The following is a 15,242-nucleotide window of genomic DNA, read 5'->3' as shown; positions in this document are numbered from 1 at the left end:
TTCATCTTGTGGCTTGATGGATTTGGCCGTATTGATTTACTGTATGTTGGAAGCCGTGGTGTCTCTGGAGCTGGCTTGTGACTGGCTCTGATGCAGATTTCCCTGATGGACCGCTCTCTTCCGGTGGTGATTTGGGGACCCAGGTATGTCCATCTCCTGGTTTCACCATTTCTACTCTGTGGCTCCTAAGGTTGCCCCCAGGGATCACCTCCTTCCCAGACAACCAGAGGGAGAAGGACCATACAGGTTCACCTGGGGAGCCTTCAGTGGGCTCGCCTGGGCATGGCACCCGTCGCTTCTGCCCATGCTCCACTAGGAGTCGGCCACAGGGCCACGTCTTACTGAAACAGAAGTCTGGAAACCAAGCACAGCTGTCTGAGCAGGAGTAAAATAATAATCGTGATGATGTTTTAGTTCCTAGCCATTGCTGCCAACAGGCACTGTATTTTGTCTGTTTTAAGATAAACTAACTAAATAAAAGACCATTGTCCAAGGTCCCATGTCAGTACTGGCGGATCTGGTACTTGAGCCTGGGCAGGGAGGCTCTAGTGTCCACTTTCTTATCTCCATCCTATTCTGCCTCTGCCTCGTTTGCATGTTAGCATGATACAACCGGCCGTCTTGGTTGTAAGGCCAAGACCTGGTATCCTGCCGTAGCCAAATCAGGGCTGAGTGGGAGAGTGGCGGGGGAATGGGGAAGGATGGGACACCGGCTCTTTGAGTCAGACTCTGAACACACCTTTCTTCGGCAATATGTCACCTTTAAATGAACCATCCTGGTAGAATTTCACTTCTGAGCCAGGCTGTGCAGACGTTGAAGCCATTCATCACAGTGTGTTACTAAGAGCGGACTCGTCTCTGACTTTGCACATGGTCTGCAGGGAAGTGTGGGCGTGAGCCTGCTTTCAGCACCTTGAACCTTAACTTCCTCACGTGCAGAGTGGGGGCACGCTGGAACCCCAGGCCCGCATGAAGATCCCATGATGGAAAGGACACAGTGAGGAGACGTGCATGGCATGCAGAGAATCCTCAGGGGACAGGCCCCCCCCGGAATTGCAAACTTTGGGGGAGCTACTGCGAGGTCGTGCAGTCTGTGGGCCTTGGGGACGTCCTCCTGGCAGTTAGAAATACGTTCCTTTCCCTGTGAAATGCTATGTTCAAAAGGAGGATGTGGAGAAGTGTGTACAGACGTGGAGGAAAGGGTGGTGGGCAGCACGGGCCATCCTGCTGTCCCTGGGAGCCTCCAGCGTGACCGGGGCCATGGCCATGGCCTCAGCATGGCTTGGACTGGCTGCTCACGACACACAGCACATTCAGACTGGCCATGGCACAACAGTCGCTCAGCTCTGTGCCCTCCCATGGGGTGGGACATGTGGTCCACACCTATCTTCTCTCAAGTCCATGAGCAGAGGGAGGGAGGGAGGGGGAAGCAGCAAGGAGGGGAGAAAGGAGGGAGGGAGGGAGCTCTCTCCTCTGCCCAAGGCTGGGCTCTCCCTGATGCGTCCTGAGCCAGTCCCATGGCCCTGGGTGATTACGTCTACGCTGGCAGACTGGGGACAGGGCACAGGTGGTCCCAGAGGGCGGACGGACGCCCAGGCGAGTCTCGGGGCTGGGGCGCAGGCTGGGAGCTGCTGCCCTCCTGCTGCCCTGCCCTCCCCTCCCGTGTGGTGGTGTGGCGCACCCTCTCGCCTCCCGTCCCGGAGACTTGACCCAGGGCGCTTTCCAGGTGAGAGCAGTGAGCTTCTCGGCCACTCACCTGCCAGAGGGCTGTGCCCTGACGGTGCTGTCTTCTGTGCCCCCAGGCCCTCCGGCGCCCCCCCAAGATGTCACCGTCCATGCTGGGGCCACCCCCGCTACCATCCAGGTCTCCTGGAAGCCACCCGCCCTGACGACCTCTGGGCTGTCCAACGGGGCCAACGTGTCTGGCTACGGCGTGTATGCAAAAGGGCAGAGGGTGAGTTCTGGTTGGGGGGTCGCGTGGGGACTGCTAGGGACTGACCCGCACCTGCTCCTGCCCCCTTGAGCACAAGGGGGGCGCGCGTCCCTCTCTCCCCCAGCAAGATCCACAAGTACGTCCTGAACAGCACCTGCGGCGGCCCCCCGGGGCCCCCACGGATGGCCCCTTCTCTCCTGCGGCTCCTCCTTCCCAGAGTTCTCTCTGCCCAACTCCCACGGCCACTGCCTGACCTTCGGCGGGCAGTGCCTGTTCTCCCCTCAGCGCTGATGACTCGCCCCTCAGCCCCGCAAAATCAGGCCTCCCTCAGTGATGACGGGCTCACAGGCTCCACCAGCTGTTGTTGAAAAGTTGATGCTACCAGCCAGAGGGGCAGGGGGACATCTGCACATCCACGCACAGCTGGCCTGGCTCCCAGAATGCTTGTGTCCTTAACGCCCGCCGTAGGGACCCCGTATGGGCCCCAGCCTTGTCCCGGCACATGGTACACACACGGGCTTGAGGAAGCTTCTGTCCATCTCCCACCCCCATCCTGTTCCCCCAGAGGACCCAGGGCTGATGCATCAGATGCAGGTGCCTCTCTCAGCTCCTACTGCCTGGTCCTCCAGAACTGGCACCTCAGGGGCATTGTCCCTTCGCTCCCCGTCTTCCCCAGGACTCCCCTGTGCCTCCCTCTTTCCCAGGATTCCCCTGTGCTCCCCTCTCCCCCCAGGATTCCCTTGTGCCCCCACCTCCCCAGGACTCCCCTGTGCTCCCCCTCCTTCCCCAGGATTCCCCTCTGCTCCCCTCTCCCCCCCAGGATTCCCTCGTGCCCTCCTCCTCCTCCCGCAGGACTCCCTTGTGCTCCCCCGACTCCTCTATGCTCCCCTCCTCCCCGAGGACTCCCCTGTGCTCCTCTCCTCCCCCAGGACTCCCCTGTGCGCCCCCTCCTTCCCCAGGATTCCCCTGTGCTCCTCTCCTCCCCCAGGACTCCCCTGTGCTCGCCCTCCTTCCCCAGGACTCCCCTGTGCTCCCCTCCTCCCCCAGGACTCCCCTGTGCTCCTCTCCTCCCCCAGGACTCCCCTGTGCTCCTCTCTTCCCCCAGGACTCCCCTGTGCTCCCCCTCTATGGGGAAGCCCGCAGGCAGGCTATGCTCTTGCAGAAGTGTGTCCTTCTCTCTGACAGCAGGAAGCCCATTTTGGCCTCTGCCTGGCCCCCCTCCCCTCGTCCAACTGGCAGTTTATACCTGGTTTCTGATGCCTCTGAGGCCCCCGCACCTATATCTGGATTGGACCTGGACATGGAATGAAAGGCTTGGCCCCCGTTGGGACCCAAGAACCTCCACCAGCTGTGAGGGGGTGGGGTCTGTGGCAGTCTCCAGCCCACGCCCCGCTGGCACCCTCTCTGGCATGCAGTTGAGCTGGGCATGGAGCGGGCCCCAGCACCTGGGCACGGGTGGCCGTCTGGGGGCTGGCCCTGTCTGGCAGGGTGCAGGGAGAGAGCCTGCGGGCAGGCGGGCCGCCTGTGATGGGCATTCTTTGTGCACAGGTGGCTGAGGTCATCTCCCCCGTGGCGGACAGCATAGCTGTGGAGACCATGCGGTTGCGGAGCCTGGAAGCCAAGGGCGTGACCGTGCGGACCCTCTCTGCCCAGGGCGAGTCCGTGGACTCTGCCCCTGCTGCCATTCCCCCCGACCTCCTGGTGCCTCCAACCCCCCACCCGAGAACTGCTCCCACACCGAAGCCCTTAGCAAGTGCCGGAGCCCCCGATACCAAAGATGAACACCTGGGTCCCCACGTCGCCATGGACGGGGCCTGGGAGCAGGGTGGGGCCCCGGCCCCGGCCCACGGGCACATGCTGGAGCCGCCCAGCCTGCAGGGTTCAGGCCCGGGGAGGCGGTCCCCCTCGCCCAGCCGGATCCTCCCGCAGCCACAGGGCACCCCGGTTTCCACGTCTGTCGCCAAGGCCATGGCCCGGGAAGCCGCGCAGAGAGTGGCCGAGAGCAGCAGGGTAAGGCCGGGCTTGTCCTTGCTGGTTCCACCACCCCTCACCCGTCCCCACCCTCCGGTCTGTGGAGGAACAGCGCTGGCTCTCGGGGGCTGGCTGGCCTGGCGGGGGGATGTCACACGGCCTCCGCATCCCCATGGACTACTTTCTCAGCCAGATCCAGATAGAATCAAAATGTGTTTTCAGTACGTGAAATCCAGTGATTTTCTACCAGCCTGGCTTGGCTCGGACGCCAGGCCGTGAGAGCCCACGACCCAGGCTCTGGTCTGTGTTGAGGGTCTGAAAGGGGCCTTCTGCAGTCGGCTCGGGGACCTTCTTCCTGAATGAGGCTCACGTCCTGGTTCTGTGTGCTTCAGAGCCGCAGCTGTGTGCGCGCGCGTCTGTACATTTTGTGCACATGTGTACGCATATGTGTGCGTGTGCGCACGTGTGTGCATGCATCTCTCCATCTGTGCTCTCCTACACACGTGCAGGTGGACATGCTTGCACACACATGCGCACATATAGACGGCTGTGTGCATATGCACATATCCTACGTGCAGAAGTGCACCTATAAAAATACACTCGCGTGCCTGTTACCCGATCTGTTTGGGCCATGGGGCCGGAGCATTTGGGTTGTGGTGGGGCTGTTTTCCCAACAAGACTTGGGGTGAGACCTGGTGTCGTAGAAAACACCTGGGAAGTGGTGCCCTGTCCAGGCACAGGAGAGTGGGGTCTGGAACTGGGCTGGATCGCGTACCCCTGCCCCCGCCCCAGGACAAAGCCCTGTCTGGTCTTCGGGTGTGTTGGCTTACCAGGGTGCCCGGCATGTCTGCTGCGGCCTGCAGTCAGGGCTGCGGCCGAGGCAACAGTGGTGGTCAGCATCCCGCTTGGCTCCGCCCATCCAGCCACAGTTCCCTCCAGGACAGGGAGCCCTGGGGCGTCTGCTCTGAGATGTAGACATCCATGCTGATGCCTGGGGGTCCCATGGTCTTGGTCAGCCTGGCCCTGGGCTGGGGACCAGGTCAGGGGCCTCAGGAAGGCTACAGAGCCTAAAGGTCAGAGCTGGGTGACCCAGGCCACATACACAGGCCACATGGGGGGCAGGGGGGATGTGAGAGGTAGTGACAGCTGTCAGTCCTCCTGAAACACCGGAAACCCAGGCTGTGTGTGAGCTCCCCCAGGTGGTTCAGTGTGGGCCGCAAATACTTAAAAAAACAATTCAACACTCGTTGTGACCCTGGACGGGAAGAAGTATTTCCAATACACACCTTTATCGTGGGCCCACCCCTGCTGTGCTCTCATGAGACAGAAGCCCGGCCCCGGATGGTGGTGCTTAATGCTTTTGGTGAAGCTCTGTGGGCAGGAAGGGCCTGGCAGTGGGGGGCAGGTGTCCCTCTGCTCCTTGGGATGCAGCCGCACCTCCTGCAGCTCTAATACCCCCAGGCGGGGTCCCGAGAGCCAGCTGGAGCCAGGCCGGGGAACGCTCGCCCCCACGCCAGCTCACCTTTTGGGAGGCAAGGAGGGAAAGCAAACCTCTGAATGCCGTTCTCAAGAAAGCATTGATTGATCAGACCAATATCCGGATGGAGAGAGAACTTTCCACTGGTATCCCCAGGTTTCCTCCAGCAAAGACGGGAAGTGGTTCTGGTAAGGGACAGGGGACAGTGCACTGAGGCCAGTGCTCGGCCACTGGACACAGGTCCCTGCCTGTGGTGGCTCCCAGAGGGCCCGGGGGCTGGGTGAAGGAGAGGCTGAGCCTGGAAGACACAGGGACGACGCCCCCTGCCGCTCGCTAGCCCTTCCTGACCGCTCCTTTCCTTCTCCTTCCAAGTTAGAGAAAAGGAGCATCTTCCTGGAGAGGGGTGGTGGGCAGTACACGAACTCCGATGAGGAGGACAGCTACGAGTCTCCGGAAATCAAGAGGAGAGGCGCGTCGGTGGATGACTTTCTGAAAGGCTCGGAGCTCGGCAAGCAGGTGAGTGTGAGAGTGCTGTCCCCGCGGGCCTGCCCTGGCCTCAGCCAGAGCTCCCGAGACTGACCTCCTCCAGGGGCAGTTCCAGAAGCCCATAGGGGAGGCCCCCACCCTCCCCAACCACCCTGTGCTGGCGTCTGGTCACGAGGACAGTCAGGTGGGTCAGGTAAACCTACAGGTGACCACCTGGTCAATTGAGGAGAAACCCACAGTTGGTTCACCCGCTTTCCTTAATCAGACCAGTGTTGTGGGGCATCTGGTTTGTGCCAGGCATCACGGGGGGCCAGAAACGTGAGGACCCACATCCTATGCCTACACCATGAGCTGCCAGTGCCCCCCTCCCTGCCCAGGGCCCTATGCAGCAGCTGTGTCCCACCTACCTTGTGGCTCCAGGCTCAGATCACATGCACCCTAATGGAAGCACCCTGATTGTCTGGGCAAGAGACGGGAAGGCCTGGAGAATCGGGTAGTGTGGGCACATCAGGGCACGAAGACACAGCGGATAGTGGCACCCACGAGGCAGGGCAGCACTGTGGCCTCGGGGGCCTCGGACTCCACACGTGGGGTCATGTTCTGGCCCCGCTGCCGCCCAGCTGTAGCTCGGCATGCAGACTGCCCAGCTCATCCAGCCAGCTGGCTCTTTGTCTGCAAGATTAAAATCGTTCTACTTGCACTCATTTGAACATAAGACACAGAATGCCCCCCTAATAATGACGAAGGTGATGACGGCATTTCCCCACCCGTGATAGCGGGAAGCCTCAGGAGGACGGATGTCGCTAGGCTGATTCAGCTGTGCAGTGTGCCTGGGCTCTGGCTTCTGGATCATCCATACTTTTGGCCTTCCTCTCGTGGCTACAAAGTGGCTGCCATAGCTCCAGTAATCACATCCTTACGTGATAGCGCCCCAAGAAGGAAGAAAGGGACATGAAAAAAAGTCTTGGGACTTTTTGGGGAGAAAAAGTCCTTTCCAGAAGCTCCATCAGACTGGCTCCTCCCTTTCACTGGGCAGACTGGGGCCATGCGCCCTGGACACCTGGGGAAGACCACCTGAAACCAGACTGCTCTTTGTGTATTTGAAGCCCTTCTTGGAATGTCTTCTACTTGGCCCCCGAGTAAAAGAATTGCCGCTGGAACTGTGCCCTCCCCAAGGCCGCAGAAGCTGAGACTGAGAATCCCCGGCCCCTTCTCCCCTCGAGGCACGCCGAGCCTCCTGCCTCCAGCAGGCCACCGACTTCACATGGCCAGAAACGCTTGCATGTCTTTATCTGGGCTAGTAATTGAAAAGTGGAGTTTTTTGTTGTTGTTGTTGTTTTTTAAGATTTTATTTATTTGAGAGTGAGAGAGCACAAGCAGGGGGAGTAGCAGAAGGAACGACAGAAAGAGAGAAGCAGGCTTCCTCCTGAGTAGGGAGCCTGATAAGAGGCTCAGTCCCAGGACCCGGGGAACATGACCTGAGTCGAAGGCAGACGCTTCACGACTGATCACCCCAGGTGCCCCTGGAGTATTTTTAATAAACGTGCCCTGAACTGCTACTAAATGCATTTGCCTCGTCGCCTACCTGGAAAGTAAAGACACCGTTCTTAAGCAGCATCATCCAGCAAGGACAGAACGCGGTGGTCCGTCTGACCTGTCCGGCTTGCAGAGGGCTTCTTGCTGCATCACATATCTCGCTGCAAACACTTGAGCTGGTGAATGTGGGAGCAGCAGCCCCCTGGTGTCACCGTGCGTGGCCAGGGCTGGCCGTGTCTGTGTGCCCACGCATGTCACCGTCTCCATCAGGGGTCAGCGTGAGCCCAGCCTCAGCAGGGGGCCCGTCTCCTGCCCGGCCCGTCTCTTCTGTAGACAACGCAGGATGCGTGAGCATGTTGGGCGACATGGTATTTGCAAAAAGCGTAAATACCTGTACGTGGTGCACGTGCACGCACTTTCCCACCCCATGGCTCTCCATTGCACACATGCAGGGTGCCTGAGCCCTGCTGCCCTGGAGCCTGCCAGGGTCTCCACCTGTCACCACCGGCTCAGAGCTGGCCGACCTGGGCTGGCTGTCCCCGCCCTCCTGGCTCCCAGAGCTTGACAGGATGGGGATGTTCGGGCCTTCCTCAGCACACGCACACGCATGCACATATGCACACACACACACACACACATGCACATCGTGAGCGGGGGGCTTGCAAGCCAGTGGAGCAGGGGGAGGGGGGCGAGGAGGGCCTGGGTGGCCCCCATGCTGCGGCCCCCACAGCGTCCCCTCTCGGCCCCCAGCCGCATTGCTGCCACGGAGACGAGTACCACACGGAGAGCAGCCGGGGCTCTGACCTCTCGGACATCATGGAAGAGGACGAGGAGGAGCTCTACTCCGAGATGCAGCTGGAGGATGGGGGCAGGAGGAGGCCCAGCGGTACCTCCCACAACGCCCTCAAGGTCAGTGGCCCCCGGTCCCCGGCTCCCACCCTGCGGCCTGGTGCTGCCCTTCCCTGTCCCTCTGCTGGGGCTGCGAGCGGCTCCGGGAGGCCTCGCCCGGCTTTGGCAGAGCCTGTGGGTTTGGGTCTGCTTCCTCCTTATTGTGGAGTTTGTGTTGGGAAACGCCTCCAACCTCCCGTCCTGCCCTTGCCACACAAGCCCAGGAGGAAGGGCTCGGGGGAGTCTGTTTGGGACCCTTGGGGTGCCCAGCTCGGTGCCAGGAACTGGGTGGGGAAGAACAGAACAGAGAAGACCACCCTCCCCCACGGGCCCCAAGCTCTGATCTGGAACCGCACTAGGGGCCCGGGATGGGCGTGGCCGGCAGGGGTTTGGGCAGATTCAATGTGGGGAAGAAGCTGGGGTGATCCGTGCGCCAGGGGGCATGGAAGCTAGAGGGGGTGGGGTGTCGCGGGCAACACGGGGTCCACATGCAGCCCCTTTGCAGACACCTCCCCCAGAACCCCACATCCTCTGATGGTCTTGATGGGGGTCACCTTCATGGAACCGGAGCTTGAGGCCTCCAAAGACCCAAGCAGAAGAAGGCTTACCTGCACGTGTGCGTCCACGTGCTGTCCGCGTGCCCAGGCCTTTGCTCCCGCAGCAGGAGCTCCCGCCTCTGCACCGGGCCCTGCCCCGGCTGGCTGAGCCGTGTGGCTAGTAGTGGCACTACTGGCTAGCTGGACTCACAGTAACCTTACTTGAGGGACGCAGGGCCCAGGCCTCCCCCTGGTCCGGTCTGACGCCCGCCCCCCGCCCGGACTCCCCGCTTTGCCTGCAGGTGCTCACCAGCTCGCCATCCACCAGCCTTTCCCACCCCAGGGGGAGACAGGCCAAGGGCTGGACGGCTGCTAGGACCCTCATGGGCTTTGCACATGAAAAAGGCCACGTAGAGGAAAATTCCTCTGAGGTTACAGCACCCCACCATGGAATTTCTCTAGGACACACAGGCATGCATTTGGATGGTGGAGAGAAGGCAGCATCCAGCTCTGGGTGCCGACTCCCTGGCAGGCAGTCAGGACTGGCACAGGCAGGACTCAGATGCTGTCCTGGCAAAGAGCCCCCGACAGGGTCTTGGAGATGCTCTGTCAGCAAAGCACCTGCTGGAGTCCTGTGCAAATTCTGCCCTTTGGCAGCTCCTGCCACTCCTGGGGGCTCCTCCCCACCTCCTGCCAGCTCCCAAGGCGCTACTGGCCAGCTGGGCTCACAGTAACCTTACTTGAGGGACGCAGAGCCAAGGCCTCCCCCTGGTCCGGTCCGACGCCCGCCCCCTGCCCGGACTCCCCGCTTTGCCTGCAGGTGCTCACAGATGGGCTGGGCCGAGCCTGGATCTGGTTTCCATGATGCTTCTCCTTCTGATGCAGAAAGCTCCTGGGAAGGCACTTCCTGCAAATAGGTTAGCAAAGAAGCAGAGGCTGCCTTCTCTCCCAGGCTGGAGGCTCGGAGAGCAGCAAGCTTGGTAGAAAAGCCAGGGCTGGGGGGCCGCCGGGGGGAGGCTGCCTGGGAGCTGACAGCCGGCAGAGTAATGCACGTGGCTTTGCCCACAGTGCTGTTCTTTTTTTTTTTTTTTTTTAAATCAGAAACTTATGGGCCGGTCTGGATGTCTGAGTTCTTTAGAAAGTCCGACAGTTTGGGAATCTGGGATCACTGGGCTCGGCTTCTTGCCCATGACAATTCCGTAGGGCTGAGCCAGCTTCCCCCACACCAGCCCTTCCCTGGGAGCCCCCAGATTGGACCCCATCTTCAAGCTCACGAGCAGGTGGGGTGTCAGGTTAGCAAAGCGGAGGGGTTGAGTCAGAGGCTGGCACTGAGCTCCTGCCCCTGCGCCCCCAGCTCCCTAAACGCACCAGGGTCCCCAGCTGGCAGGAGCCCCACACAGCCACACAGCCCGGGGAGGAAGGGCCTTGTCTGGTGAGGCAATAGGGGTGCGCTCCCTGCCCAGTGGGCATGAAGGATAGGCTCAGGGATGCCCCAGCGGAGAGAACCTGCGAGGCCACAGCCAGGGGGTGCACGGTGGCTAGGCGCCTCCAGCCTGGGGCAGCTCCGGGGAGGGCGCTGTGCCGGGCGGGCCCAGGATGGTGGGACGCGGCTCCCCGCGCACCCTGGGTCAGGATCCGGAGAGGCAGTCCGACTAGGTCCTCTGCAGACGCGGGCAGAGCTCGGCTGTGCACAGCGCACGGCCGGGAGCCAGAACGCGCCCAAGGGCCAAGGGCCAAGGCCCTGGCTGTCAGACGGTCGCAGCCCTGAGCAAAGCGCAGCTGGAGTCCCGGAGGACAGAGGAGACCGTCGCGGGCGGGGCCTCCGCGGTGCCCGCCTCCACCGCCCCGCCCCAGCCCCTCCCCAGCGGCCGTCTTCTGAGCTCCTGGGGTGCAGGCCTCCCAGGGCCGAGAGCCCCGTGCTGCCCGCCGTCCCCAGCGGCTGCCCGCTGTCCCCAGCGGCACCCCGCGGCCCGTCTGCCCTCCACTCGGCGCGCCACCCACTCCAGGCGAGACCACGGCGGGCGCCTCCCCCTGCCCAGCGCCAGGCACCATCTGCTAACCTTGTGTTCTCATTTCAGAACCCGGCCAGAGCATGCCTTTCGCCCCCACGAGTACACGCATGCTTGCTGCCCCTCATGGCCTCTGAGACTAATTCTGTCTGTTTTCTTTCCTCCCGCCATGTCACCTGGGTACCCCCCCGTTTGAACACACCACCCCCTTCAGGAGTGCTCTCAGAGTAGCGGCTCTGAGGGGGCCTTCCTGGAGCGGCCCGAGCACCCCCACCCGACCCAGCATAGCTCCAGGCTGTTCAGTATCCCCGAAGTAGCCGAGGAGGGAGAGCACCTGGAGGTCTTGCACAAGCAGGGCTTAGGGTACTCGGCCAGGGCCCGGGCCCCACCGGCCTCCCGGCTCCCAGCCAAGCCCAGGGGCCCAGGGGGCGGCCCCCATGCGGAGGACTTCGCTCTGGAAGACAGAGGCTGCTGGTCCAGCCGCGCGGCCAGCAGGAGCCCGGACAGTGGCCTGGACTGTGGGAGTGAGGAGGAGGAGCTACGTCTTAGCTTCAGGAGCTCAGCCAAGTGCAGCCCGGGCCCTGGGCACTGCCCCCATAGGAGAAGCCTGAGGCCGCTGCTGGCCCGGCGGCGGACGCTGGCCCGGCAGAGCAGCATCGAGGAGGACTTTGGGGAGCAAGTGGACCCCAGCGCCGTCCTCAGGAGCCATGATGCCCACCCGAGCCCAGAGAGATCCGCCCCCAGGAAGCATGGCCGGGAGGAGCCCCTGGGGCACCAGGGCCTGCGGGATGTCTGGAAGAAAAGCATAAACATGCCTGACAGTAGGGCCACTGCCCCAGAGTCACCTCCCCGGGTGACAGCAGGCCCTGTGGTGTGTGAAGTCAACTTCCTTCTCACATCTGCTTGCCAAACCAATCCATTTTCATTCTTTTCCCCGATTTTTTTTCTGTTGGTGTCCATCCCTGGGGAGCGTCTCTGCTGGCTGTCTTTCATTTCCATGCATTTTGATTTCAGTGCCATTGCTTCCCAATCTTTGACCATGCTGACGACCCCTTTCCTTTGCTTTAGAATACTGACCCCCACCCCACAGAATCAGCGACGATTATGGCTGCTTTAATTAAAGGACAACTGAATCTAAATTTTAATTAAGGGTTAGCTGAACTACGATGATCCAAAAGTTTGGCAACATGTGTTTTTTTCCAAATGAACCCTCAGGGACTTTCACGACCACCACCCGCACTGTCGAGGGTGTTTTCTGATTGTGGCCATGGGTTTGGATCTTCATCCATAATTGGAAAAAAAAAAAAAAAAAGAATGAGGAACAATTATCAAAGGTCCATTTTTATATGTTGTTTCCTAAGTGGCTTTTGTTTTGTTTTGTTTTTCCTTCCCCTTTCTTTCCGGGGGAAGTTTCAGAACGAGTTTCCCACCATCAGCTCTGGCCGCACGCCCCCGCCTTGCGTTCCAGGCTTGTTGGCAGGTTAAGAGTAGGGGGTCCATCCAGGCATCATTCATCTCTATATCGTGTGCCCTTTCCAAAACATTTGCTCCTGTCATGCTGAACGTTTCCATGAAAACACAGGTGAGCCGCTGCCGGGCACGCCAGGCCTGGGGTCTGAGCCTGCCCAGTCGTGTTCTGTGCACACAAGGGCGCCGATCTGGAGCCCACTGAGTCGCCCACCATCCGTGGCCCACATCCTGTCCTCTACCTGTGACAAGCCGTCTAACGACTGGGCCTCCCTGGCCACTGTGTGTTCCCTGTGCCCCCAAGAGCTTCCTGACTCCCAACTGCTTCCCAGTGAGCCGGAGGTTTCGCTATGTTTCTCTCGTATGATTCTGACCTCTAGTGCAAATTAGAAGCAAACCCGTCCAAAAAGGAGAACCATCCAAGGCAGCCCTGAAAAGTCATTGGCGTCTTCGGATTAGGGCCAAGATGTTGCCGTGAGTTTCAGAGCTGGGAACGCACAGAAACTTCTGTCCGAGTTTCCGGTAACCTCACACACAGCCGTGTCCAGGCGGGGTGTTCAGAAGCGCAGCTGACCCCCCCCCACCCCCGACGTCCGTGAGCACTGCAGGGGCAGACTGTGCCGAGACTAGCTGAGGGCCGGATGCGGTCCGAGGGACCGGAGCTGGGACGAGCTGGGCTGGAGCCACTCACTCTGGTTCCAAGACCTTGGCTTCGGCAGCGGGGGCCGCAGAGAAGAGTGGCTCCCGAGGAGTCCCTTCTCGCCCCCGCTCCCCTCCGTGTGTCGAGAAGCGGCTCTGGTGCGGAAGACGGGCTGGCTGGGGAGAGCAGCCTTTTCTCTCCTCCAGGTTATTCAGCTAACCTTTCAGTTAAAAGCTAAGTTTAGTTGCCTTTAGAGCTTCTGCTTCTGAGTTGATTTGATTTGGCTGACTTAATTCTTTTGTTCCCCAAGGCTGGCGGGACTTATGACTGTGCTGTTGTCGTGTCTTCAGATTTTAGGAAACCCGATGTCTGCAGGACGGGCGGACAGGGTGGATCACGTGGGCCGAAGGTTCTCCCGTGGCAGTGCTGGTCCTCAGCGGTCCCGGCCGATGATGGTCCCGTCCATCGGTTAGTGGGCCTGACACCTTGCTCTCTCTTCGGACCCCAGAGCACAGGGCCACTCCGTCCGTGATCGGGACACGTTTACAAACTCAGTAGGAGTAGCATTTCTAACCACGTACAGAAAACTCTCTGTTACTTATGGCAAAAAGAAGGCAGAAAGAGGCATAAGAGAAATGAAACCTATTTATAAGTGTTCTCAAATATCATATTGGCTTTTAACGTCAGTCTTCTCCCTACCAATTTGTTTTCTTTCCTGGAGAGGCCAAACCACATGAGGCCTGGAGAGATTGCAGTGTGAGGCCTCTCACGTCCCAGCTTGTGCTCTCGTGAGAGGTTCGCGGCCAAAGAAGCAGAAGCCACAGCTCAGCTCCAAATAAACCCACGTAACGGAGAGTTCTCTGTGTGCGTAAAGCGTCCCGGCGGCCAGGGCTCAAAGTGACGGGGAACCCCACGAGACCTGATGTGGCCTCCAGAGCGCAGGCCGCCCTCGTCCACGTGCTCCCCTCCTCGCTCGGGAGCCCTCCTCCGGCCCCCTGAGCCCATTCCCTTCATACCTTTTTGGGATTGAGCCACTCATGCTGAAAGCTGTCATTTTAGTCCCCATAACTGATCCCACAGGGAAGGGGGCTGTGGTTGGAGGTCAGAAGGGGCGGCTTCAACTGATCGTTCCACTGGAATGAATCGTGGCAAAAACGGTTCCAAAAAGTATTTGCACAAGATAATGGAACTTGAGAAATCAGCCCAGAGAAACTGGCGTTTTATGGAAGTGCATGTGCATGTGAACGCAGGCAGGGAGAGCTGTGAAGGGAGCCGGTGAAGGGAGTGGGCACAGCGGAGCCTGACCCAGGGCCCAGGGAGAGAGCTCAGGGGCCTTTGGACACCGGCACACAGCTGACGTTCAGGGGACAGTCGCCTCCTTTCACGTCAACTAACAGGACAGACGGATGTGATGACGCAAAACAGATCCTCTAAAATACTTTCCTTCTTCCAGACTTTTCTTCCCTTTTGAGTCCAGACAACAGGGGAAACGTTTTCTCTTCCACCTCTATGGTTTTAGAATGTTTTTACGGATTAGTAAAAGTGTCACAGAATACTCAAGACCCTTAAAAAAAAAAGTTTTTTCAGTTCACTGAAAAATGAGAAAGAACGCAGCACAGTCCCACTGCTGAACGCCGGTCCCGCCTGTTTGACATTAGCAGGCGGGCTTACGTCACACAGCCTGGGTAGTCTCGGGGGCTCTGAACCCGGCGCCACGGTGCCCCCACATTCACGTGATCTGTGTGTCACCCCCCATGACAGCGACTGAATCTGACGGGGTGATCCTGGTGTAGCAGGTGCACGGCTCACGAGGGACTGGCCGTCTTCAGAAGTGAGGTGGAGCGGGGCTGGTGTGCGGGCCAGGACTCAGTCATCTCTGCTGCAGAAGCGGGTTTCTGGGGCTTCACGGGACTGTCGCTGTCATGCGGCGAGACCACAGCTTGGCGCGTGGCGGGAAATGCGGCTGTGCTCCCCGGGGAGCGCTGGGGACAAGGGGCTGGGGCTCTGCAGAGGCTCCATCCCCGGGCTCCTGGGAGTGGCTACAGGAGGGACCGCAAATGGCCGGGTGGGTGTGGAGGCAAAGGGGAGACACGGGCGCCTTCTGGTCCTCCCTGCTGACCCCAGCCTCTGGAGCCTCTGACGGCCCTTTGACCGGGGATGTCTTACCGTAAAGAAATTGAAAGTTTGCACGCATGTTTTCATCTTAGTAAAACAGTAGCTAAATTAGCAGAAAGAGAATAATGCTAACATTTTAACCCCCCCCCAAAAAAAGGCTCTTAATATAATTCAAAAAAAGTAC

General features: G+C 60.1%; 1 protein-coding gene across 7 annotated transcripts in view; it reads left to right on the top strand.

Annotated features, from left to right (window-relative positions):
- The window catches only part of RIMBP2 (RIMS binding protein 2), a gene marked incomplete at both ends in the record, with an annotated part of 78,944 nt that overhangs the window by 50,726 nt on the left and 12,976 nt on the right, over positions 1-15,242 (top strand). For 5 of the 7 annotated variants that reach the window (XM_080822161.1, XM_080822165.1, XM_080822164.1 and 2 more), the window contains 5 exons: positions 1,803-1,954; positions 3,482-3,943; positions 5,754-5,897; positions 8,154-8,312; positions 13,294-13,411. In XM_080822161.1, the coding sequence (XP_080678287.1) occupies positions 1,803-1,954; positions 3,482-3,943; positions 5,754-5,897; positions 8,154-8,312; positions 13,294-13,411 (1,035 nt within the window). Of the gene's footprint in view, positions 1-1,802; positions 1,955-3,481; positions 3,944-5,753; positions 5,898-8,153; positions 8,313-11,050; positions 11,708-13,293; positions 13,412-15,242 lie in introns of all 7 variants that reach the window. The other 2 variants (XM_080822166.1, XM_080822160.1) reach the window with 1 other exon arrangement.

The sequence above is a fragment of the Martes martes genome (genome assembly GCF_963455335.1).
Source record: "Martes martes genome assembly, chromosome: 13".
In the NCBI taxonomy this organism is placed as follows: Eukaryota; Metazoa; Chordata; class Mammalia; order Carnivora; family Mustelidae; genus Martes; species Martes martes.
The sequence above is the reverse complement of the archived record's forward strand: the minus strand, read 5'-3'. Positions and strand labels throughout refer to the sequence as shown.